Source organism: Equus quagga, chromosome 15 (assembly GCF_021613505.1).
Source record: "Equus quagga isolate Etosha38 chromosome 15, UCLA_HA_Equagga_1.0, whole genome shotgun sequence".
In the NCBI taxonomy this organism is placed as follows: Eukaryota; Metazoa; Chordata; class Mammalia; order Perissodactyla; family Equidae; genus Equus; species Equus quagga.
The window spans coordinates 59,876,782-59,901,395 of record NC_060281.1 but is presented as its reverse complement, the minus strand read 5'-3'; the positions used below and the strand labels follow the sequence as shown (position 1 = coordinate 59,901,395).

Sequence of the window (24,614 nt, the reverse complement as noted above, 5' to 3'; positions counted from 1 at the left end):
CCATAAGAAGTCCCAGGAGCTCGGAGTAAAGCTAGTGCTCCTAGGGGCCCAGAGTTCTGGGGTATACTTCATGCTCACCTGCAGGACTGAATATCTTCTAAGGAACAACCCAGGCTGAGATGCATCCTCTGTGATCATTTGGCTCCATTTCACTATCAATCTATTCCATATACTAAAGGCTGGACGAAAACTGGGGAGCTCACATGGACCCAATGCTGGGCACGTGGCATGCCTGAGTCTGGTATGCATAACCGGACCCCGAGTGAGGATTCAGAGTATGTGGGACTCTGCTTTATTTTCTAAACATTAGTTTCAGGTCCTGTGGCCTTAAATAAAATGCTGGCTATCTGTCAAACCATCGGCTGGACAGACTTAGAGCCAAGGACTCTAACACTGAAGCTGGAGTCCTGCCTAAAGCCCCACACACCAATACGAGTGAACCAGCTTATCTACTGTTGACACCTGTTCCACTCTTTAAGTGATTTTGGAGAACTGCATGGATGGAATGTAGAGAAATGACACCCTGTTTATAATGATGAAATGTTTCTTAAACTTACCAAAAATCCCCTGATGAGCTTTTTTTCCATCCTTTAGTGATTTATTACTCATTCTTCATTCTTGCAGAGTATCTACTGAGTAGATACTATAAATGCTGGGCAGACACAGAGCTACATACAGAGGATGCAGGATCAGCTCCATCCCCCTCTCATGGAGCTATGATGAAGATAATAGCAACGACTGGTGGAGGAATCAACTAATAGTGTGAAGTGGGAAAAGGAAGATGGCGATCCTATGTCACCATTCATTATTGACCATTCCCCCATTTTGTACTCATTAAAACATTATTTGCACACACATGTCCTCACCAAGTCACTGAGACCTTATTCTGACTGCTATCAATTCATTAATTAATAGTTGTGAGATACAGTTGAGCTCAATTTTAAATCCAACCAACTCTTTTGGCTTCTAGTTAACATCTTTCTAGTTCATGAGGCTTTCATGAGAAACCTCAGAAAATTATCTCTCTGTTCATAATCACCTATTTGACAACATCAGATGTCCTTTTTTCCTCACCTTTAGTATGTGGGAATTGGACTAAGAGAACTCCAGCCTTCCAGTCTTAATATTTTACAATCACACACATAACATCTATTCTATAATATTCCTGCATAGATTTTCATCATGTTCTATGAATTCATTCATTCATCCAACTCATATTTAGATACCCATTCTGTGCCAGGTGCAAATCTAGGTACTGGAGATACAGTGGAGAACAAGAATGATGAAGCCTTGCTTTTGTGGAGTTGACTCTAGAGCAGGTGGGCGGTACACACGGAGATGCAAATAAATAAATATATTTTCAGGGAGTGGTAGATACTTGAAAAAAGGCAGATGATTCAAAAGTTTGGGTGATGAGTAAATGGGTAGTCTGAGAAAGATCTGCAGCTGTCACATGAGCAGAATCATAGTGACAAGACATAGCCAGGCCTGCAGAGGTCAAGGATGGAGCTAAGAGAAAGGTTGGTACAAATGAGCTAAGGAACAAGTGAGAGTTTGGCATGTGGAGAACCAAAAGGTCAGTTAGGCTGGAATACAGCGCTTGATCAGCAGGGGTCAGACCACATAGGACTTCCTAGGTTGTGGTGAGGAGTCTAGATTTGAGGGTGTGGCAAAGACCACTAGTCAGCCCCCAATACCCATTCTTCCCTGCTTCCGCAGACTATTTCTGTACAAAATAAGATGATGTTCCCCAGCCACCCTCACAGCTGGGTGTGAGCAGGTTACATACCAATGGAATGTAAGAAGTGGCACCTATGACTTCTGAGAAGTGACCTTAATGGGAAGGAGTATTCCCTCCTCCTCTTTGCCACCTCTGTTGGCTGGAATATGGATGTGATGGCTGGATTAGCATGACAGGAAGGGTCTGGGCCCCAGTGTCATGAGACTGTCCATATCAGTCCTGGACTGACTTTATTGATGGTAGCAATAAACATCTACTTTGTTTTTGGTTTTCAGTCTTCACAGTGAAGCCACTGCTAACTAATTCAGAGGAAGCAGGCGAGTATAAGGTCTGATTCATGTTGTATAAAATTTACCCTGGTTGTAAGTGAAGAATTAGTTGTAGAGGTTTGAACAGGAAGCAGGAAAATCGGTCAGGAACCTATTGTGGTTATCCACAAGGCAAGAAATGAAAAGGCTTTGCCTCAGGGGTTGCAGTGGAGGTGGAGAGAACTGAGGGACTCAATATAATTTGAAGGAGTTGCCAAGAGGACTTGCTGATCAAAGGAGAGAGAGAAGAAAGCTTCAAACATTTTTGGCTTGAGCAACTGCGTAGATGGTGGTTCTATTTTTTGAGATTGGAAAGATCAGAGAGGAGTAGCTTTGAGGATGTGGGAGGAATGAGGGTTCCATTTTGGCCACACTGAGTTTAAAATGCCTACCAGACACCCAAGTGGAATATCCACGAGGCAGCTGGATATGTAAGTTTGGAAGTTGGTAGGGAGGTGAGAGCTGGCGAAATAAATCATACAGAAATGATTTAAGGCTACGTTTCTAGCAGAGCTGACCAATACGGTAGCCACTAGCCACTTGCAGTTACTTAAATTTAATTAATTAAAATTACCTAAAACTACAGATTCAGTCCCGCAGTCACACGAGCCACATCCCAGGAGCTCAGCAGCCACATGTGACCAGTGGTTGAGCACTGGACGGTGCAGAGAGAGAACACGTCCATCAATGCAGCAAGTTCTCTTGGAAAGCTCTCCTCTAAACCTCTTTAGAAATAGTTTATTTTGATTGGTTTGCCTTGTCTCATAGGACTATGTGTGAGAAGGAATGGGAAAGAAAATCTTTCTTTTATAACTTACACATGTAACAATCATTGTTCCCACATTTTTCAGGTTATGTTTATAAACTGCTCATAGTAACTCGCAATATTTGAAGAGGTCAGAGGTCTGCATAACTTTTCAGAAGGTAATTATCCTATGGTTTTCAACTGCTCTTTCATTGTGAGTTGCCTTATCATCCCTTTGAGGAGGAGGATGGAAACAAAAGGGATGACCTTTGTCTGCTGACAGCCACAGAGCCTCCCCGCTACTCCACACAGATACCAAAGCAGCAGAGATGGAACGGCAAAGCCAACTGTGCAAACATTTGCTTCTACTGTCACAAGTAGAAAGGAAAAATGCCAAAAGGGAGAGCCTGGAAAAACAGCAAGAGAGCCATTATCCCCTGAAGAGAACATGAAACAAGACCCTACAGTGACCCCACAAAGGAAACGGAAAATAAGATCCAACCATGAATGGGTCAGAGAACACCACTGTGTTTTGGGGCAATGATTACAAAGGAAAAAGTAGGATTTGGGACTGTGATATCCCGGGATCTCAGCTTGGGACTCACTGGGTGGTGCTTTCTGTAACTCAATCAAACTCTCTCTCTTTTTTTTTTTTTAAAGATTGGCACTCCAGCTAACAACTGTTGCCAATCTTCTTTTTTTTTCTTCTGCTTTTTCTCCCTAAATCCCCCAAGTACATAGTTGTATATTTTAGTTGTGGGTCCTTCTAGTTGGGGTATGTGGGACGCTGCCTCAACGTGGCCTAATGAGCAGTGCCACATCCGCGCCCAGGATCCGAACCAGCGAAACCCTGGGCTACTGAAGCGGAGCACGTGGAACTTAACCACTTGGCCATGGGGCCGGCCCCTCAATTAAACTCCTTTAAAGAATAAGATTAGTGTATCCTAGAGTAACAGGATCCTCCCTGACACCTCAAGCTCCCGTGAAAGTTTAACAATAACCCTGACATGTGGCTGGCAGGTTCCACACGCACGGGACTCGAGAGCCCAGGTGAAACACGAGGAAGCTGCAAGATGACTCCAAGGGAGACCATCTTTCGGTGACCAAACTGTCGAGAAGAGGTATGGTTTTGGTAAATTCCACCTACAGGAGATCTAGATTTGGATGATTAGTTCTCCATTTAGCTTTTTCCAGGGATGCTTCTGCATCAGAGAGGAAACTATCGGGTTAAACTTGTAAACCGCACCAATGATTGCTGCTTCATGGCAGCCCACGGGACAAGAGGGGCATGACCCACAAAGCACACAACAGAATACATTACTTTCTCTCCCAAAAAGCCAGCGATGGGTCTCCAGTGCCCACAGAGTCAAGCCCAACATCTTACCTGGCACGCAAGTCCCTCCATGGCCTGAGCCCTTTGGGAAAAACTTCCCAGCAGCTCCCCCATTGCATCTTTGCACAGCCCCCACATAGTGACCCCCGAGGAGAGGGCACCTCCAGGCTGGCCAGGCTCCTCAGTGAGAGAGGCTGACACAAGTCTTGGAAAGGTTCTTTCTTGTCCTTGTTTCTTTCTTGTCTTGTCCTCAGGACGTTGGAGAACAAAGCCAGAGAGCCAGAGTGGAAGCTGAGCCATGAAAGAGACAGGGGAGCAGGGGAGCAAGCCTAGGCCAAGTCCCCAACCCAGTGATGAAGTGGGAGCTAAGGGGAGCAGGAGTGAGAACAGGGAGAGTGGGTCACCCACGTGGGGCTCAACTCTAGGACACTGGTCCCTCAAGTGGGGTGGGAAGACTGTGTCCATCTGTTGATGCGTTCTTGTCAGTCACCGAGAATTTTTAAATTTTCCGCTCTCATTTTAATGAAAATCCTAGACTATATTAACATAAGCAGAACATGGACCATCTGAATGAGCAGCCTATAATCCAGCACGGACCTGAGATTTCAGAGCCCACGTTCGCATTTGGATCTACACTCACAAAGGCTATGTCACCATGACAGGTGCACAAATGCAGGTTTAACAGTGGTTTGAATAAAGCAGCAAGAGAACGAGTCACCACCTGTGCACAATGGCACAGGCATGGTGACCTCCGCTGAGCCCGGCGTCAGGCTGAGGACCTTTCGTCTCCATAAAGGCCAACTTCATTAGCAGAAGAGCACTAGGAAACAGGCAGTAATGAAGGCTTCTAGTTTCAATTCCAATGACGAACGGATTCAATATCTATTTAAGTTCACATTTTAATAATGCCACAAATCTAACTTTATCTTCAAGAGAAGTAGACAGGTTGGCAGAGCCGTCAAGAAACATCCCACTAAAGTGAGCGACTGACGCGTGCTCAGCGCACGGCGGGGGGATGTGAAGTTCAGGTATTCCATGCTGGCAAAACCTTAAAATTGTTAACGCTATTTTAGACAGTAAAATTACGTGAAAAGGCATCATGCACACTGGAATCATTCAAGTCTAAACACCTAAATAGATTGAATATGAAACTGAATCTGAAGCTACGTCTTTCTGCTATTTAACCCAACAAGGGTGAGTGGGTGATTCTGTTTCAGAAAAAGACCATCATCCATCACTTTACAGTACTGGTATTAATTTGGATTGTATTGGTTTTGAAACTGAGTGTTGCTAACATTTTGGTCTTATAGTTATTTAGAAGTTATAAGAACTAATGCAATATATGGACACATATAATATAATAACATATTTTAAGTTAAAGAAAAAGGCGGCTGTTAGGAATAGCACAGCAGTTACAAACGTGCCCTCGAGCAGTGCGGACCTGGGTTCCAGTTCTGGCTCCTCCACCTCCTGGTATGTGACCTTGGACAAGATACCTTACCTACACCTCAGGTTTCCATTTGCAAAATGGGGATAATATCATAATAGTGTCTATATCATAGGATTATGGGGAGGATTAAATGAAATATTTATACTGCACTCAGCACAGCATCAAAGGACACTGTAGATGTCCAATACATTTTAGCTCTTGCTTAAAGGCTCACTAGCAAAGTAGACAAGGTCCAGGGGCTAAAGGTCTCAGTTTCCCGATCTATAAAAATGGGGCTATTCGTAGCATCTACTTTATATGGTTAGCATAAAATTAAAATATATGTGTGTGTGTATGAATCACTTATCACAGTACCTACACTTAGAAAATGCTCAATAAATAGCTTATTACTGTTGTTACCAAACAGCCATCACCATGACCTCCTCAATCCCTCCTTAACATCAAAACGCCACTCAGCTGCACAGCATCGTGCCCCACACATGTCGTGCACATGCTGGAGGGCAGGCACAGGAGTCTCCACGCAAGGCTCGCCCAGCCGCTCCCTGTCTAGGCCTTGCGCGCCAGGCTGTATATGGCTCTTTCTACCAGGGAAGAAGCGAAACCTAGATCTACATATCTCTCTACATCCAGATCTCTACCCCATGTCTCTCCCTCCGTGTCCCTATTTCTCTCAATCTGTAGGCAAGGGAGGGATACGATGAGATAACAGACAAAGTCATGCTTCGAGCGGTGAGACCAGTTAAACAGGAGCAAACGACCAGGGACGAAGGGCCGGGGGCCTCCCAGCAAGCACCTCTCATCCGGTCAGCAAGGACAGCCACGTGCCTCCACCCCAACACAAGGAAGCCACTAATATTGATCAATGTGGCAAAATCATACTTCTCCCCACGTTCTACCCCACCTCAGGAGCCCCTCACAGCCTCTGAAGTTTGGCCCAGGGCCTTACACTATAGACAGCAATGCCAGTTTGACAATTAAATAGGTTTCAGGGAAGAGACAGTGGGGAATTCCAAGTCACACGGAACAAGCGGCAGTTCTTTTTCAGGTAAAGCTGACACGGCTGGGGCTGGGGCGCTGGGCTTGAACTAAATGGCTCTGAATTCCTCCCCTGCCCCCACTCTGACAAGGGTTTGGAGGGAGTGCTGAGCCCTTTCTCAGAACTGACACAAAGCCAATATCAAGCACAGAAATGCTTTCAAAAAGCACCAGTTGGAAGGGACACAAGCACCTTTCAGCTTTCAAAGGAGAGCGAGCAGAACCAGCTCTGGTGAACACAAAGCGTCCCTTTCCACAGGAACTATCAAAGGCCCCACAGACGGAAGCGAAGAGAAAGCAGCAGCCCTCCATCAGAGACCCACCATTTCCCAGTCTCTGCGTTCCAGGCAGAAGGCTCCGAGGGAACTCCACACCCGGGCCTCTGCTGTCCTTCTCGGTCACCTGGGAACGCCACCCCAAACAGCAGGGCCCCTCAGTCTCCCCTGGGAGCAGCCCTGCTGCTGGACCCTTCCCTGCTCCCCAGACTGCCCCAGGCTGGCTCCTAGCTGGGGAGAGGTCACAGCATTAGAAACTCCCAGAGGGTCTACAGTCTAACTTTACAGAAAATCACCAGCAGGCCACCCATCCAGAGCCTCCAGCGGCCAAGAAGGAGCTGCGCACATGGTGAGGGGAGGGCCGGCCTGCCTTCTCGCCCGTCTGCCAGGGAGGCTGCTGGACTCCAGGGAAAAGAGCTACACGAGTCCCCACATCCTGGGAAAGAGCCCAACAGGACACCCTGCTCAGGCTCGGCGCACATGGCCCCTGAAGGCCTGGATGCTGAGCGGGGCCTTGTTCACGTGGAGAGGGACGCTTCTTCAGAGGGGACAGCGAAACTAACACACAAAACAAGGTGCTGTCCATCACTTCACCCCAAACATTTGCTGGGTCTCACATGTTCTTGGACCAGCAACTGGAAGGTGGTTCCGGAACAGCGTTCCCTCCAGAAGTCATTTGGAAATACAACAGAAAAGGAACTGCTACTATTTCAGGGTAACGCTTCTCTGCACGCGCCACTCACACGCTCCTGGGAGCACACATTTTCACACAGACCCTGTCACAAATGGGAACTGCCACCATCTGGACACAAAGGAAGCTAATGAAACTTCATGGCAGGACACGGCAAACGGGACGAGGCCAGCAGCCGCATTAAGGGAGAGTGAACAAGTTTAATGAGTTAACACTTAAAATACAGAGAAAATGTATGTGGGCACTTTTATAAAACAGGGATTGATAATATTGGGAAGGGGAACGGAGCACTTTTTGAACACGTGCAAGATAAATCCTGAAAATGGCTGCCAGTATGCTATTTCCTCAGGATCTTTTCTCAGCAATTAACAGAGCTTTCTGGGGGTGGCACATGCTCAGCTGCTGGTGTCCAACAGAAGAGCCAAGACCCTTGCGTCAGATCTGTCCAGGAGAGTTTATTCTTTCATTTATTATCTTCTCCTACCTCCAAAACGGCTAGGACTTTTAAAAGCGGTCTATGGAGCTCTGAATGGAAGCTATAGGAGAGGTAATTTATTCAGCCGGCTGCTGGAGAAACAATTATGAGGCAGATTCTTACACCGACTGCCCCCACCAGTTATTCTGCTATGTGACCCTAAGCTAGCAGCCAGCCCCAGTCCAAAGTTCCTCTTCAGCCAAGTTTGCTAAGTTTGCAGTGAGCTCAGAGAAGCCATCACATGAGAAGGCCCTACTGGAAGAAGATGATTCTGTCAGCGCGGGATCCCTGCTTTCAGCAGAACGGGGCCGGCACGTAGACAGAAGCAGGCGCACAAACACGCCCGCCGCCAGAACTTCCCTGGTTCTTCAAGGCTTACTGACTGCGAGCACATTCATCCTCTCCACCCTCTGCACAACCTGTCACAGGTGAGAAAACTGATTTAGGGTCGTTAAGTACCTTGTCTAAGATCACAACGGGGCGAGTGGTGGAGCTTGGCTTACATCCAACATTGGAATCCTTCCTGGGATCTTTTTTCCAACTGTTGACATGTGAGCCCGCACAAGCATGCACGCGTGTTGACGAGAAAGGGGGGGCATGGCAAGTCTTCAGACACTGCGTTGAATGTGAGCAACATGACATCACTTGGAGAACAAAACTGCATCTTGAAGTCAATTGTAGTTCTGAATTCCCAGTTTTTGAGCCATGAGAATAAACTGCTTAAGGTCACTTCAAGAAAAAATAGTCAGGGGGCTGCCCCGTGGCCAAGTGGTTAAGTTCCTGTGCTCCGCTTTGGCGGCCAGGGTTCCATGGTTTGGATCACAGGCACAGACCTACACACTGCTCATCAGGCCATGCTGTGGTGGCAACCCACATAGAAGAACTAGAATGACTTACAACTAGCATATACAACTACATATTGTATTGGGGCTTTGGGGAGAAAAAAAGAGAGAAAGATTCATTAGGATGTTAGCTCAGGGCCAAAAGCATACCTTAAAAAAAAAGAAAAAGAAAAAATAGTCATTGCCGATTTACCTTCCAACTCAATTTTTTCTCCCTAATTATAATGAGCATTTACCATTGTTAAAAGGTTATTTTCTTGCACAATTATGTGAATGTACTTAAGCCACTGAATTGTACACTTAAAAATGGTTGAAATGGTACACTTTATGTTATATACATTTTACCACAATAAAAAAATTTGTTTTCTTTCTAAAATACTTGACATAAGGACCAAGATAGTACTTCTCCGGGGAATATATGAATTAAAACATATGCTTAAAATAATTTAGATTACCTTAATCACTAAACTGAATTAAAGTTGCTTTTGCCCCAGTTACGTCTGACCTACTGGGCAATCATTGCTACATCCCGTGGACATTTCTCAATCCTTGTCTTATATCATCAGACACTCTCATCAGCCACTTCCTTAGCTCCCTGGTTATCAGCCTCTTCTGACTTTCCACTGACCACTCAGGCTATTCCTTTCCATCTCCCTCAACTGGTTCTTCTACCTCCATCCATTTATTTCTAACATCACACAGCCCTGGATGATCTCAGCTATTCCTGAGCCTTTAACTGCCACCTTTATGATGAGGACACATGGACCTTGATCCTCAACTTCTGAATAACCAATCACCTGCTAAATCAATGCCCTCAGATGCCCCGAGGCCCCACCAACTCATCATATCTGAAACTAAAGCTATCATCTTCCCCCATGAAACCTGCCAGAAGAAAGGAGTGGCCAGTAGCTTCAAAATCTATAGGATTTGGAATCAGAATGCTTGGACCGCATCCCTTGCCCCACTATTTGGAGAAAAATCTATCCAGGTTCCCAAGCTGGTCACCTGGTCCTCCTCTCTGCCTTCTCCTCATTCTGCAATTATCTAGGCTGTGGACTGCACCTCCTTCAAGTCTCTCCTTCCCTGTGGCCACAGCCTTCATTCAGGTTCTTCTCCTTCCTCACTTAGACACTGCAACAGCTGCCCAGCTTTTCGCTTGGCCTCCTTCCTTGCTCTGCTCCCCAGCACCACAGTCTGAGTGGTCCCCAGAAACATGCATCTAAAGGTTTGCCTTTCCTGCTTGAGACCCTTCAGTAGTCTGGCACTGTCCTAAGGTCATGGAGGATAGAATCTTTGTGCATTGTCCCAGCCTCCTTCCTAGGCTTTGCTATTCATGATTCAGACTCTGGGCTCCAACCAGTCCCTATTCATCCCTAATCACCCACAGTTCCCAGAATGCACTAGGCTCCTCAGTCCCAAAGCACGCACAGTACCCAGAATATACTAGGCTCCTCTGGTTCCTCATCAGCTACAGGACCCAGAATGCACTAGGCTCTTCTGGTTCCTAATCACTCACAGTAACTTAGAATGTACTAGGCTCCTCTGGTCCCTAATTATCCACAGTAACCCAGAATGCACTAGGCTCCTTGGTCTCTAAGCACCCACAGTACCCAGAATGCACTAGGCTTCTTTGGCCTCTGAGCACCCACTGCGAATAGCAAACACCTACTCTCCCTGACCCTACAAAACTCATGGCTCAGAGGTCGCTTTCCAACGCCCTCTGTCCAGCCAGGGCCTGTCCCTGCATCTCCACTCACTGAATTCTGAGTGTCCTGGAGGGCAGGAAAGTGTGTCTCCTGTGAGTGCTCAGCACCTGGCAGTGCCAGTAAGTACTCAAGTTAACCACTCGTTGCCCTGGCAGCTACTAAGCCCTGAAATGCCTGCCAAGTGAATGAGCCAAGGAGAAAGTGGTCTTGTGTTTCCACGGGGGTCACAAAACACCATGACTTAAACTATCGGAAGTAGAGTTCACCTGGCATGACTCAGAGTAACACAGCCACTAAGAGCAAAGGTTCATGACTCTGCATCCTGGGAGTTAGAGTTCTCTCCGTTCTCTCAGCCAAGGTTATGCTTTTTTGCTACAGGACTCTTGGCAAACCAGTAATGATTTTATGTTCCACCAGATACATTTGGACATTTTAAAAAGGCCTGGTGTTCTTTACTTGCTTTCGGGGTGACTGCATTATTTTCTCTCTCTTTTATTTTGTTTCAAGAGTGAAAAGCAAAACAAAGGCAGGCCAATACTGCTCCCTTACTCCTCCTCAACCCTCTCTTCCAGTCAGCACAGCTTTCAGCTTTACATCCCAGCCCACCTTTCCAGACGAGAAAAGAAAACCCTGCGGAGTGTGGCAGGATTCCTGGAGTGGACCTGCAAGTCCAGCAGGCAGCAGTGTGGTAAGAAGGGAGACTACAGTCAGCGAGAAAGGAGGGCTCGGGCGGGGTGTGGCTGTGCCCCGAGGGCAGGGTCTGGAACCAGGGGGAAAGGGAGCTGTCAACCATGAATCCTAGCCTGGCACCTCTTCTCTTCCAGAGCACCTCGTGGACACAGCGCAGCAGCCTCACAGGAGCACGGATGGAAGCCCGGCAACTCTAGTTATTAGCGGTTATTAGGGTAGACTTGAGAAGGACACGGTTTGGGGGCCAAGCAGCCCTAGTTCATGCCCCCTGGACCTACGAAACTCTTCAACACCGAAGGAGGCTACTGGTTGAGCTTAGAATTCAAAAGCCATAGAATTCTACTAAAACTGGAAGGTACAGTGGTTTTCCATTTACTTTTGTTGTTGTTGTTTTATTTTTACGGCAGTATTAAATGTCACAAAGAATCCATTTGTTTTTGTTTCCTATCTATCCATTTTCCCCACCAATGGTTCCAGGAAGGGATCCCACAGTTCCATGGGACACAGTTTGAAAACCCATGCCCTGACTTTGTATCGATGGAGACAGAAGCTCTGAGATAGAGCAATTTGCTGCGGGCACAGAGTTGGCCCACAGTAGGGCTCCCACTGCAGTTCGGATCTCCTCATTTCCAGATCTCCCCCCGCCTCCCTTCAGTGTGGTGAACAGCTGTGTTTCAAATGAAGCACTTGCACCACCAGAATTCCAGTCTGGGAAAAACCTCGTCCCTAAGGGTACTCACAGCTTCATAATACCTTCAAGGTGTGGAAGAGGCATCCAAAGACTCTAGTTTTAAAATGCCAGGTATCTAAATATTTGCTCTCTTTGCCTCTAATTTTGAGACAGGCCTATCTTCACCAAATTCAAAACACCCAAAGATATATGCACTTTGAAGCTTACTTACATATTTAGGCAATACACACACATTTGTTTTCCTGCCCTAACTTCTGGACGGAAGATTGGGCAGATGGGTCTCAAGGAGGCTGACAGCCACTGACTCGCCCTCTGCCCTCATATTTCCATTTTTAACATGCAGGTAAGAGATTATCTTTACATGCCCTACAGACACACAGACATTTTTTTTCCCAGAAAATCTCTCTATAAATCTAAGTGTGGGCTAAGATGTACACAGGGACAGAGAGAGGGTTAGTAATTTTTATTTGAAGGACTGCTACAACTTGGAGAAAAATTAGTCGTCAGTGGGGTTTTCTGGTTCCCTGCTGGATGACTCAGCGCAGCAGTCTCCCAGCCAGGAGCAGCAGGGCCCTGACTGGGCCACACCGTCTCCCCTCCTGGGGACTGGAACTCCCCAACAGGAGCTTTGTTCTCACTCAACCCTGTGGTTATACCAGGAGGAAGGGTTCCTCAGAGTTGTGATGGAGGGAAGAGGGGTGGAGGGGACAAACGCCTCGTCACTTGTTTTGCTCACTCATGTACCCCTGTGCTCTTTGAAGTCTGTCTGCAGGGACAGCGATGTGTTTTCTGTGAAGAAAAAGACCGATGCAGAAACCTCAGTCTACTCAGACTTCCCAGCCATGCCAGTTTGAACCTGGATAAAACCAAAATTCTTACGAAGCTTTTTAAAAAAATAAAATCGTTTGTGAAAGGCTTTTGGTAAACTCTGACTCATTGCCTCGGTGAAAAAAGCCCAGTGAGTAGAGCCGGTCCTGCCAGAAGAACAGGGTTCTGGCTCCGAGGGCTTGCTGCACCTAGGAAGGCCCAGGTTTCTGAAGGCGGGGAGGGTCGGGGAGAGAGAGGCCAGCGGAGGACCCAGCACACACTCAGTGGAACTTCCCTTGCCCAAATGCAGTGCAAATATTTGCTCCCCAGAAGAAGTGAACCAAAAGACAGTTGAAGGCAGTCAACCTCCATTCTAGTCATTCCACAGCTCAACAACCTCCATTTTATTCATTCCACAGCTCAACAACTCATTACATGGAGCCATCTGGTTCAGTCGATTTTTTTTAACGTACAGCACAGCTTTGATGCTTACCAACCCTGTTGATTGAAACATGTTCCTAAGAATACTAGTTCAGAAAAACATCAAATTATAGAAATATCTTCAATAGTGAGGAAGATAAAGCCACCCTACACCAGCACGTCAGAAATTACTCAAGCACTTCAGTGAGAGCCTGAAACATCAGGGCCACGGGAAAGAGAACCTCACCCCACCCAGGGCAAACTCAGACTTTTCCGAGTCTATTTACCAGTTAAGACTTGGCTTCTGGTTTTGCAAAGTAATCAGTAACTTAGTCACTTGTGAAATTTCTGGTCACTCCTTGATTATGTGTAAAATTCATCCTTTTATTTAGGCTGTCTGGGTTTAAGGAGAGCTATTATAATGAGAACATGAAGCTCTGAGTAAATTTTTCAAGAAAATTGTTCATTGTTGTTAGGCCAAAAAACAAACAAACAAAAAAGTGATGTTCACTCATGCACAGTAACTAAGGGATAGTCTCGGCCGGCCAACAGTATGTTCCTTATTTCAAATCGGGGTCGAGGAGGTTGTTAAAGGGGGGAGGGGGAAGGCAGAGGTCAAATGAGGAGACCAACTAAAGAAAGTATTTATGTTAAAAAAAAGTTTCTCTCCCAGGGACTTACTACATCCAACACCAAATCAACTTAAAAGCAGAAATCTCGCATCGGCTTCTTGTGAAAAAAGATACATCTTAAACAATGCTGTATTTCCCTTCTGTGATGTTATGAATCCTACTTGGAAAAAGAATTCATACCATAACAAATTGCATCTTCCTTTATTGAAAACTATTTCCTCCGTCTTTTATAAGACTTTATGTTCCTAAACAAATAAGGAAATGTGATCAATTGCTTCTTTTCTTGGTCTGTGGTTCCCTGCTCCTTGCCCGGCTAAGTCAAGATTGTCTAACTTTTTCCTTTTTTGGTCCAGAGGTAAAGGGATACAATTAAGCCACTGCTGTAGCCCAAATGTATTTAATTATCTCAGTGTCACGTGATGCTCAGAGGCTGCAGGAACCACAATGCAGCCCTACACAAACCCATTCAGCTTCGCTTGCTCTTGCCAATGTGGGCTCTGCCTCCATGTAAAGACTCCCGGGAAGATGCCAATAATCTATTTTATGTCCTAATTACACAAGCACATCTCCCTTTGGCGACTTGAAGGAAGCAAACACTTAGAGGGAAGAGTATTTAACTGGACTGTGCCATAGAAAAATTCCAAAGAAGAAAACCTTAAGCAACCTTGCACAGAAAGCAGAAAACTTTCCCAAGTCAGCAGCATTTCTCAAAACTGAGAGTCCACTCTCCAGGCAAACTACACAAGAAACGAAATCTGCACAAGTCATTACTTTCCTGTTTACATCGCTAAGCACCTGCAAGACTAAAGAAAGAATGATATCCAGTTCTCTTCTGAGAAAGTACAGGCCTTTCCAGCAGATGCATTAAGTGAGATAAAAACCTTATGGCTGAAGGGGGAGAATAGGTCGGGACCATTAAAAATGTGTCTTCCATCCTTTTGCTTTATTTCAGTTTTCCTATACTAGACATTGTATTAGCTTAGACAGCGAGCCACTGGTTAATACTTGGGAATTTTCATTGCAATGGTATCTGTCATGATGTGTGACTGGTAATTCCAATCTAAGAAAACACAGCCATTTATTTATGCCCTGCTTTATTTCAGAAAAAATTTAAGACTGCTTGCACAAACACATAAAATAAAATAACGCTTAAATTATGGAAATAGGAAAATGGCACAAAGGAGAAAGTAAAGTAGGAAAGTTCAGATGACCCTATGATAGAGGCCAGAATCTAAAGCTCACCTCGTCAGGCCCACACACATGCAGGATCAGATCCCAAGCTTTCTGAGCTTCCTAGCAGTCAATGGACAGAGAGAGAATCACCTACAACAGTGGCCCACTGGTCAAATCTGGCCCACCATCTTTCTGTAAATAAACTTTTATTGGAACCCAGCCACACCTAATCATTTACAAATTATTTATGGCTGCTTTCATGGTATAATGGCAGAGTTGAGCAGTTGTGACAGAGACCTGCAGAGCCTAAAATATTTACTACCTTGCCCTTTACAAAAAAAAGTTTGCAGATACCTGGGTTACAAGACTCTGTGCCTATGAGATAAAAGCAAAGCAGTTTCCTAGGATAAACACATTCTTTTTATGGTTCCAAAATAGAAGAGAACTTTCTACTATAAAGAGCTCACTATGTAATCTCATGAAAAAACATCCTTAGCATCACTTTTTACAGTAAGTACAACAACAAACTTCATAGGGCCAATGCATATCACAGCACAAGTCAGTAAGGATTCTACGGGAGGCTGAAACAACGCAGTTCAGGGGAAATTCTCTCCTGGTCTGGCTTCATTCAGGGAGCGTCTGTAGAGAGAGTGAGCGTCAGCCTCACGCAGCCCTCCTCTCCCCTCCTTCCTTATCACAGGCAGACATGGCTAATGGTGCAAGGTGTTCTCTCCCACAGAGCCCCGAAGCATCCTCCAAAGCCTTCTCGGAGTTCCTGGGCAGCCTCGACCCACCATTAGCAGTCGGCATGCAAGATAAAACCCATAACGTCATCTTTGCTTTAAAGCCATCTCCCATTAACATCTCCACTGAATGTGATCAGTACTGGGGTGCTGAGACTGAGGTCATACTCTCTGCTAAGTTCCTGAAGGGCAGCTATTCTATCTGTCAGTGTGCAGAGCTGCCCCCTTTTACGACCATTCACGGGGAAGCACCGAATTGACATCCTCCTGTGACAACCAGGAGTCCGCAAGGATGGCTGCCTGAAGAGAAGACCCCATCATACCTGCACATATCGGGGGCAAGAGAGCATCTGGGAGCAGGGCGAAGAAAAGCGAGTGGAACCTGCTCCTCAGCATGGACCCCTAGGTGGGCGGGGCCAGAGCACAGCACAGGCGTGTTGTCTGAAGACCTGCACGCCCAGTACTCATGTTGTCTGTTCAAAGAAACAAAACCTCCAAACAGCCATCACCTAGACCACTGACCTTGAACACATATATTCCTAAAGACCCCCAAGAAACAAGCGTTCCAAAATAAAGGCAGATAAACTGGAAATGGTGGTTTCTAAGAAATTACAATTCAGTTCAGTGTTGGAGGAGGATGACAAAACGGCTGCCTGGATTTCGAAGATACATCTGTGGCCTCTATCAATGCCCATTTCCTCTTTGTGACTATAAAACGACATTATAAATTGATGATATATCTATTCTCCACAATAGGGGAACAAAAATTCATATTGTCTAAAAGTGTCATCAAGTCTTTAATACACAAACTTAAGAGAATCAGACCTATTCTTATTTGACCCACTGGAAACTGCCACTCCATCTATAACTGCCTCCTACCCAAGCTGTCAAAGAGAAAGAAAAAGACAAAACATATTATAAACCATCTTACATTATTCCCAACAGCTCTTTGCACAAGGTGATTAATAAAACTAGAGAATAAGTAAAACATCCATGCCTAAAACCTTCCTCCTCCTTATGGGTTTGGGGCTGTGTTATAGCAACACCAACGACAATGCAGTGACACGTAATCGTACGGGACAGGGGAGTTAATACGGCCAGCAGTACAATGGATTAATGGAGGAAAGTCTTCTTTACCCCAAAAAGAGCAAATACTAACAAATATTGCCATTTACTTTTCCAGAACCAGTGCTTAGGGTTCAAGCCCAGATCACTTAAGGCCACATCTAGGCACATGAGAACGTGGAAAATTTGGATTCTGCCTAGCATTAGAGAAAAGAAATAAGAAGAACTCTCAGAGAATCAATCAAAACGCGCAGCCCAGACCACATGATAGCAGGCACTTGGTATGTGCTTCTGGAACCAAGTACAGGGAGGATGCCCAATGAAGTACTGGATTTGGAAGTGCAAGAATATCAACACGGAAAATTCTGGAGGAAGGCTAAAGCCCTGCACATCAGCTGTGGGCTGCTCTGCACTTCTCCAAGCAATTATGCAGCCACGCAGCCCTCCAGGCCCTCTGATGTGTCCCGAGCCCACAGTGGAGGTCAGGATAGAGTGCTTGTTAGATGACATCCTGAGAAAGCTTGTTCATGACAGTTGAGGCCATTAAAGTCTGTGCCTGCAAAGACCGCCGTCCCGAACCACCAGCGTGCAGAGCACCCTTCTCAGAACCTCACAGGCGGCAGCAACACTTTCGCTAATTTCTTCAAGACTAGTCGTGAAGGCTCCTACTTACGTAATGCGTACAAGGTGAGAATTATCCCGGCCAGGCAAAATCCTTCAAAGAACCTGAGTGTGCTGAACATCGTCACATTCACCGACAGCGCCACGGTCAGTCCAAAGACCAGAATGAAGGTGATGGAGAAGAGCAGCACAGGCCGCCGGCCGACCCTGTGGACGGAGGCAGAGGGGAAACGTTAGGAAGCATCATTCAACAGGGCCCTGAGGCTCTGAACCCCAGTACCCAGCAGGGGCTCAAGAGATACTGTGTGAGCACTGGGTTAAGAGTCTTCACACTGTCCACACGCACTTTGCTAGATCTAGGTGTAGAAAGGCTCTGAGGGGAAAGTTAGCCCAACTGCTCCGTTTCATAGATAAGGGAGCATAGATCAAATAGCTATCGCACGGTAGAATTGAGATAGGAACCCAAGTCCTGCTGGTGAGTCTATTTCTGAGTATATAGGGGGATAATTCAAGGCAAGAGTAACAAAATCAACAATAACTCCCCAAACATAAACCTCGACACGCCCAGCATAAAATGTTGAGAAATCGCTGACCTTTAGAATTGGCTCCAAAGTCAACAGAGACATTGAGCAAAGCAGCTTCATTTCCTTTCTCTGGGCTGTTAACCAGTCAGGGACCTGACCTCACATGCAGCCTATAAGAGCCAGGGCCAAGCCGGCTGCCCATTTGTTCCAACTACACGATGAGAAGTAATTTTTAAGGGGTGACAGACTAAAGTAAGATAACTTGAACTTTAAATAATGGGTGTGGACCTGAAAGCGAAGCCCGCCAGGCAGCAAGGGGCCGGAGGTAGCCCTGTCCACTGCGTTTCTGGAAAGGGCAGCGCACACACTAGGCTGGCGGATTGCAGAGCTGGTCGGTGTGAGATGGGTGGCCACTAGGGGGCGATGTGCTTCTAGGCGTGGCTGGGAGGACAGTAGCGCTGGCGCATGGGAATGGTAAACCCCTAGCTCTCGGTCCCTCCAGTGTTAACCTTCCACCTTTTCCTTCAACAACTTAGTAGGAAAAGCAAAACAAAACTCTCCATCACGCAAATTAATATAACACAACCAGCTGGCACTAGAAGGACAGCTCACAGATAAATCGGAGCAGTGGACTCTATTTGCCAACAGAAAAATATCCACGCCCGCTACCCTAAACACCCGAAGGGTAGCTGAACGGCTTGAACCTAGATATAGTTATGACAAGGCATCCACCTAAAAAGAAAATGCCCAGAAGAGGCAAACAGAAAGAAAGTAGCTTCATGGTTCGCTGGGGATGAGAATGGGAATGACTGTGAGTGGGCACGAGATTTCCTTTCAGGGCGATGAAAATGTTTTAAACTTAGAGTGTGGTGATGGTTACATAACTCTGTAAATATACTAAAACTCACTGAATTGTGCACTTAAAAATGGGTGAGTTTTATGGCATGTAAATTATCTCTCCTTAAAGCTGTTAAAAAAAAAAAAGCAATAGTAACACACGCCCTTGCCCAATGAAGCAGATACATGTAGTTTCAAGAAAATTTAGGGGAGGGAACTACAGGCCACAATTGCATTCAGAATTTCTTAGGCTTCTAACCATCTCCATTAGTCACTCTGGTTTAGTGAAATGAGGGCATGGCTATGAGCTCCATGCAAATGCAAGTTAATTATCTTGTCAGAGATTTCAACCATTACTTCCCTTGACCAGTCCTGGGTCACAAGCCCTTATCAGGAAAGACTCTATAGGTAATTTTGTCCAAACCTAACTCACTTACAGGAATAAATGTAAAACATGGCTTAGTTGGTCTCCTAAAATGAAGGAAAACAAACAAAATTTAACTTCCCCATTTGTAGGTGCCTTTCCTTCGCTCGTCTGTGCAGTGGGATAACCATCCTACTTCGGAGTGTTACTGAGATCATTAGGAGAGCTGATGGACAAGCACCACACCTGGCCCAGAGCAAGAGGTAAATGTTTCAGCTGCTATGATTCCTTCCTGCATGTCGACGTCCCTGACATCCAAATGTGGTTTGCCCTGTGCTGATACTTCAGAAAAGATCCTTGATTTTTTTTTAACTTGTAGAAACTATTCTAAATCTCTCCCTCCCAAACAGTTGCTAAAATCAGTAAGTAAACATCATCATTTGGAATTGTGGGGCAAACATGTTCTTCAAACTCCGAGCACCCCAACCGTGAATCCAGGCTCACCACTTACGAACCACGTGATCTCGGGAAAGACCAGCCATGTTCAAACATGCCTTGTGCTTTCTTTAGGAAGAGCCAGTTAATGCGGACTTAACAGGGTTGTTGCTGGGTGTAGATATGGGCAAGTGATTTAGCAAGCATTCAACGAGCGTCAGTTGGTCAGTTGGTTTCCTGTGAACTGGCTACCCCCAGGGCAGAATCTCCCCAGAGGTGACTGACAAAATCACCCTCTTGACTCTGTAAGGCAGAGGGCTTCATCAGGCAGGCTCTGTGGGGGGCAGAACAGTGGTCCTCAGCGATGTCCAGGTCCTAATGCTCAGCACCTCTGAATACGTTACCTTTCATGGCAAAGCGGGCTCTGCAGATGTGATTAAGGTTAAGGACCTGGAGATCAGGTGATGATCCAAGTGGGTCCTATCTAAGCACATGAGACCCTCTCCTGGCTGCAGGGAACCAGAGAGACGGCAGCGTGAGAAGGACCTGACAGGCCATTGCTGGCTTTGAAGCTGGAAGAGGGGCCAGGAGCCAAGAAATGCAAGCAGATTCTACAAGTTGGAAAAAGCAAGGATTCTTCCCTGGAGCCCCCAGAAAGTAATGCACCCCTGCCGGCACCTTGATTCTGGTCCTGCGTGCGTGAGGTACAGAACTCTAGGTTAACGATTCATGTAAGCCACTAAGCGTGTGGTCCTTTGTTGGAGCAGCCATAGAGAAATGACATAGGCTCTCAACAAGAAACAGAAGTTCCACTCTAATGAAGTCATTCGAGGGGATTTTAATAAAAGCAAGAGGGTAGGAAAGCTGTGGAAGAAACTCTGGTCCCAGTAACAGCCAGGGTCTTGGAGGGAAGGAGGGTCATGGAACCCAGAGAGAGGCGCTGTGTACAGGGCCCCCTGGTGGGAAGCAGCGAGCCCTGGGCAGCCCTGCAGCAAGCAAGCTGGGGCAAAAATGCCCCACCTGGTTCTCCTCCCGCCTTGCTCTCCAGCTGCTGCTCCCTCCCCACGGGCCAGGCTCAGCCAGGAGCCAATGGGTAAGAAGCCCTCCTTCCCGCAGCCATAAAGGCCAGCCTCCCAGGGCAGCCGAGATGGGTGCAGAGGGCTCCTGGAGCAAGAACTGCAGAACGTCCAGCTCAGGAAGCACCTCGGGGGGGGGGAGGGAGGGCACCGAGAGGGCTGACTGGCTGCCCTCTCACGTGGCTAAACTAATGCGCTCTATGCCAATACAGAAGGTACCTCCCCAAACAAAGTTTGTGTGGACAACAGTAACTTTTTAAAGAAAAAAGAGTACTCCTTAAGTTTTATCATATGCAGACTGCAGTCTCAGAAAGCGTAAACTGTGACTTGATCAGCTTCCCTATGAGGCCATGAAACAGGTGCACAGCTGTGAGATCTGAGTCCCCTCTAATGGGTTTATTTTCTTCTAAGCAAGGCTCTAGTACGGCGTAAAATGGCAAAAATAAGTGAAAAAAGAAGAAAGGTGGGAAAACACCAAACTTTCAAACTGGAACTGAGGCCCACTCAAAATGTGCAAAAAGCCACAGCACGAAGCAGCCTGGGCTGCCCCTCCAGCCCCCACGCCCACTGCCGCAGACCTGGGACCCGCACCTGCACGGACGCGGGTGCAACATCAGACTCTAGTCCCTTTGGAAGGAAGACCTCAGACTCCTCTGCCTTTGTTCATGGCCTGGTGTGTGAGCAGGGAGGACAAGCAGCATGTGCGCAAGAAGTAAGAAATCACAAAACCACCTCTGAACAATTTGAACTGTTACACACTCACCTATTAATAGAAGTCCATATTTACTTTCCCTGTCAAATCACTGAATAAGGACACTAAAACCTCAGTCAAGTCTGCATTTTTTTATAAAGAACTCACATGGATTATATTAGTATATTTTCCTAACCTATTTCAATGTAGATTTCTGGGAAACAAAGTCCTTATGGTTAAAATATTGGGATTAGAATATCTTTTAGGTCAGTACAGCTCACTCCGAAAACCTTTAAGCTCACGTATTTGGTTAAAAAAGAAAAACGTGGGGCCAGACCAGTGGTGTAGCAGTTAAGTTTGCACGTTCCACTTCAGTGGCAGGGGTTCGCTGGTTCAGATCCCCGGTGCAGACCTACACACCACTTATCAGGCCATGCTGTGGCAGGAGTCCCACATCTAAAGCAGAGGAAGATGGGGAAGGATGTTAGCTCAGGGCCAGTCTTCCTCAGCAAAAAAAAAAAAAGAAAGAGGAGGATTGGTGACAGATGTTAGCTCAGGGCTAATCTTCCTCAGAGGGGAGAAAAAAAGAAAGAAAGAAAAATCTGGGGCCAGCCTCATGATGTAGTGGTTAAAGTTCAGCACACTCCGCTTTGGCAGCCCGGGTTCAGAGGTTGGGATCCCAGGTGTGGACCTACACCATTCATCAGCCATGCTGTGGTAGTGACCCACATACAAAAAATGGAGGAAGATTGGTGCAGATGTCAGCTCAGGGCAAATCTTCCTCAGCAAAAAAGAAAAGAAAAGAAAAAAAACCTACACCCCCCCTCACCCAAAATAATAAAAAATCCCATGAGGGCCCTGGCATAGGTTTCCAGAGGCTGTCGACAGCTTCTCTGTTACTGTCCCCAGGGAATGTCCTTAAGAAACATTTACAAAGGATGATTAAACAAATTCTAAACACACAGGAATATATGCTACATGTTAATGCAAGAGCTACACCGCACCTCTCTCCCTGAGCAGTCTTAATACTCGAAACCCCGTCGACACGGGGCAATAGCCTCGGGCCCAGAGGCGTCGCAGCTGCTGCCCTTGTGATAGCAGAACACCTTAAACAAGTGTCGTGGCAGTGCGTGAAGAGCAGGCTCCAAGCCAGGGCCTTCGTTTCAAATCCTGGCTCTCCAACTTAAAAGCTGAGTGAAGTTGGGGATGGGACAGACAGCTGGGCTTCCGTTTGTCCACTACAAAGCAGAGGCGGTGGAAGTGCCTGCCTAATGGGGTGCTGTGAGCCTGGGATAGCTCATGTCTGGGAGTCTTGAGCACAGCGCCTGGCAACAGTAGTCATTCAACAAGTGTCCACTGCTCATATTGTCACTGATATTATTATCATTATGATGGTGATGATGACCATCTCCACTACCATTTCCCCCTGCCCATCTCCATCTCCCCAACCTCATCACTTCACCCTGAACCACAACTTGCTCCAGGCACTCAGACCTCCTCATCCACTCAAATAAAGCATATTCATTCTCAACTCTCCTCACCACCATTCCTCTGCCTGCGGTGCCCATCCCTTATCCAAGGTCCAGCTCCCCATGGACCCCGCAGACGCATCTCCTGGCCAAGCCAACTACAAGGACCGTCCCTCTGTAACATCTGGGTGGCATTTGAGGCGCTAGTCCACACAGCCCCACCCCCGTTCAGTTCCTGTGCATAGGAGTGCCTAGCTCCTCTCTCCTCTCTCCATTTCTTGATGCATCTTGTACATCCACCCCTCAGGGCCCAGCCCAGAAAGCCCCGAACCTACGTCCTCAGGCTCTTCCCAACCAAACACTGACTGTCAGTGGGAGAAGGGGCTGAAGCTGCATGCTGGTTTTGCTAGATTCTAGCAGCCAGAGAACTGCAGTGTGCTTAAATTCTCACTTCAGAAGGGTTTGTGCAATGGCCAATCCATTTAGCTCTGAATTTAGGTGACGGCTTTGGCTTTCTGCTCTGGCACCCACACCAGGGAAGAGAAAAGGCTCAGTAAGAGTAGGCTAACACTGATCACTCCTCTTTAGCCAGCAAAGGCTTGCTGTGGCTTCCAAAGGTTTGTGCGGCGGGCACGGTGGTACTCACCAGTCAGCAATGCATCCAGTTATTAGGTAGCCAAAGATTAATCCAACCAGTAAGGAGAACTTAGCGATATGGACCTTCCAGGCATTATCACACACAAGATCCCACTAGAGAGGGGCAAATAGAAAATAAGTCAGAGAGAAACATACACAGATGCCAGTTGTAGTCAATCATAAGGGCAATACAGTATCTGTGGCAAGATGGTGACACCGTTAGCAGTGCCACGTCACACATACCATTAAAAGACTCTTCAGTGTTTTTGAAAACTCAACAACGAGAAATATAATTTGCCCACAGAGGCAGTGTAATGTTTTAGTCTGGGACAGGTTATAAAAGTTTGCAGGGAGCACCCCCATGAAATCTGGGGACATGCGTCCCTGCCGTCCCAGCTCCCCCAGGGAAGACGACCCAGAGGGGCAGCAGGGAGGCGGGCGCTCCAGGGAGCCAGTACGCTTCTCACCGTGCTGTCACCCCACCCCGGGCATGGGAAGGCCCTGCCAGCTGTGTGCATGGGGCTCCATAATGACATGAGGAAATTAAAAGCAACTGTTGTGTTTTCATCCCAAGAAATTCCCCAAGCTTCGTAAGTAGTCTTAAAAATAAAGACGGTTATAGTACATTTTGAAATATCAACTTTAACTAAACATTCTTATTTTTTTCTTGTAAATATCCCTTGTGTTTTCCCATATTCCTCTCTAAAGCTTTCTGCTCCACTTGGAGCAAGCCAATTAGTGAATACAATATTTAGACTACTTTTACAATTAAGTTTTAATATTTAATAAAAAAGTTTAAGTAACCCTGCAATTTTTCTTTTCTCCTTTTGTAGAAGCAGGAGAGAAACCCATTTGTCCCCTCCTGTGATGTGTTTTCAAGAGGAGTACACGTGAGAACAGAGCACTCCATTCACAAACAGCTGACCTGCGGGCCCGAGGGGCAACCGAACGGGTTCCGCTGGGGACACTGTGAAGCCTGCAGCCCCCGTCGCCCCATCAGTCACGTGCCTCCCTCAGTGGAAAGCAGTGGCTGGAGCTCTCAGTTCTGGGCCCTAACTCCAGGTCAGTGGAGACAGAGAGGCAGGAGTGAGAAAGAAGCTGGGGTGCAGTGAGGGACGGGGGTGGGGAAGAAGCTGGGG

General features: G+C 46.7%; 1 protein-coding gene and 1 long non-coding RNA gene across 15 annotated transcripts in view; one reads left to right on the top strand and one right to left on the bottom strand.

Annotated features, from left to right (window-relative positions):
* The window catches only part of SLC22A23 (solute carrier family 22 member 23), a 157,090-nt gene that overhangs the window by 94,933 nt on the left and 37,543 nt on the right, over positions 1 to 24,614 (bottom strand). For 13 of the 14 annotated variants that reach the window (XR_006885380.1, XR_006885382.1, XR_006885379.1 and 10 more), the window contains exons 2-3: positions 23,486 to 23,589; positions 17,496 to 17,650 (exon numbers count right to left, since the gene is read on the bottom strand). Coding sequence is in view for 2 of the 14 variants with exons in the window: in XM_046640644.1 (XP_046496600.1) it covers positions 17,496 to 17,650; positions 23,486 to 23,589 (259 nt within the window). In the remaining 12 variants the exon portion in view is untranslated. The remainder of the gene's footprint in view (positions 1 to 17,495; positions 17,651 to 23,485; positions 23,590 to 24,614) is intronic. The other variant, XM_046640645.1, reaches the window with a different exon arrangement.
* On the top strand, positions 7,826 to 12,963 carry LOC124226869 (uncharacterized). The gene is made up of 4 exons (XR_006885388.1): positions 7,826 to 8,481; positions 11,174 to 11,289; positions 11,426 to 11,646; positions 12,744 to 12,963. It is a non-coding gene; the product is annotated as an uncharacterized LOC124226869 (long non-coding RNA).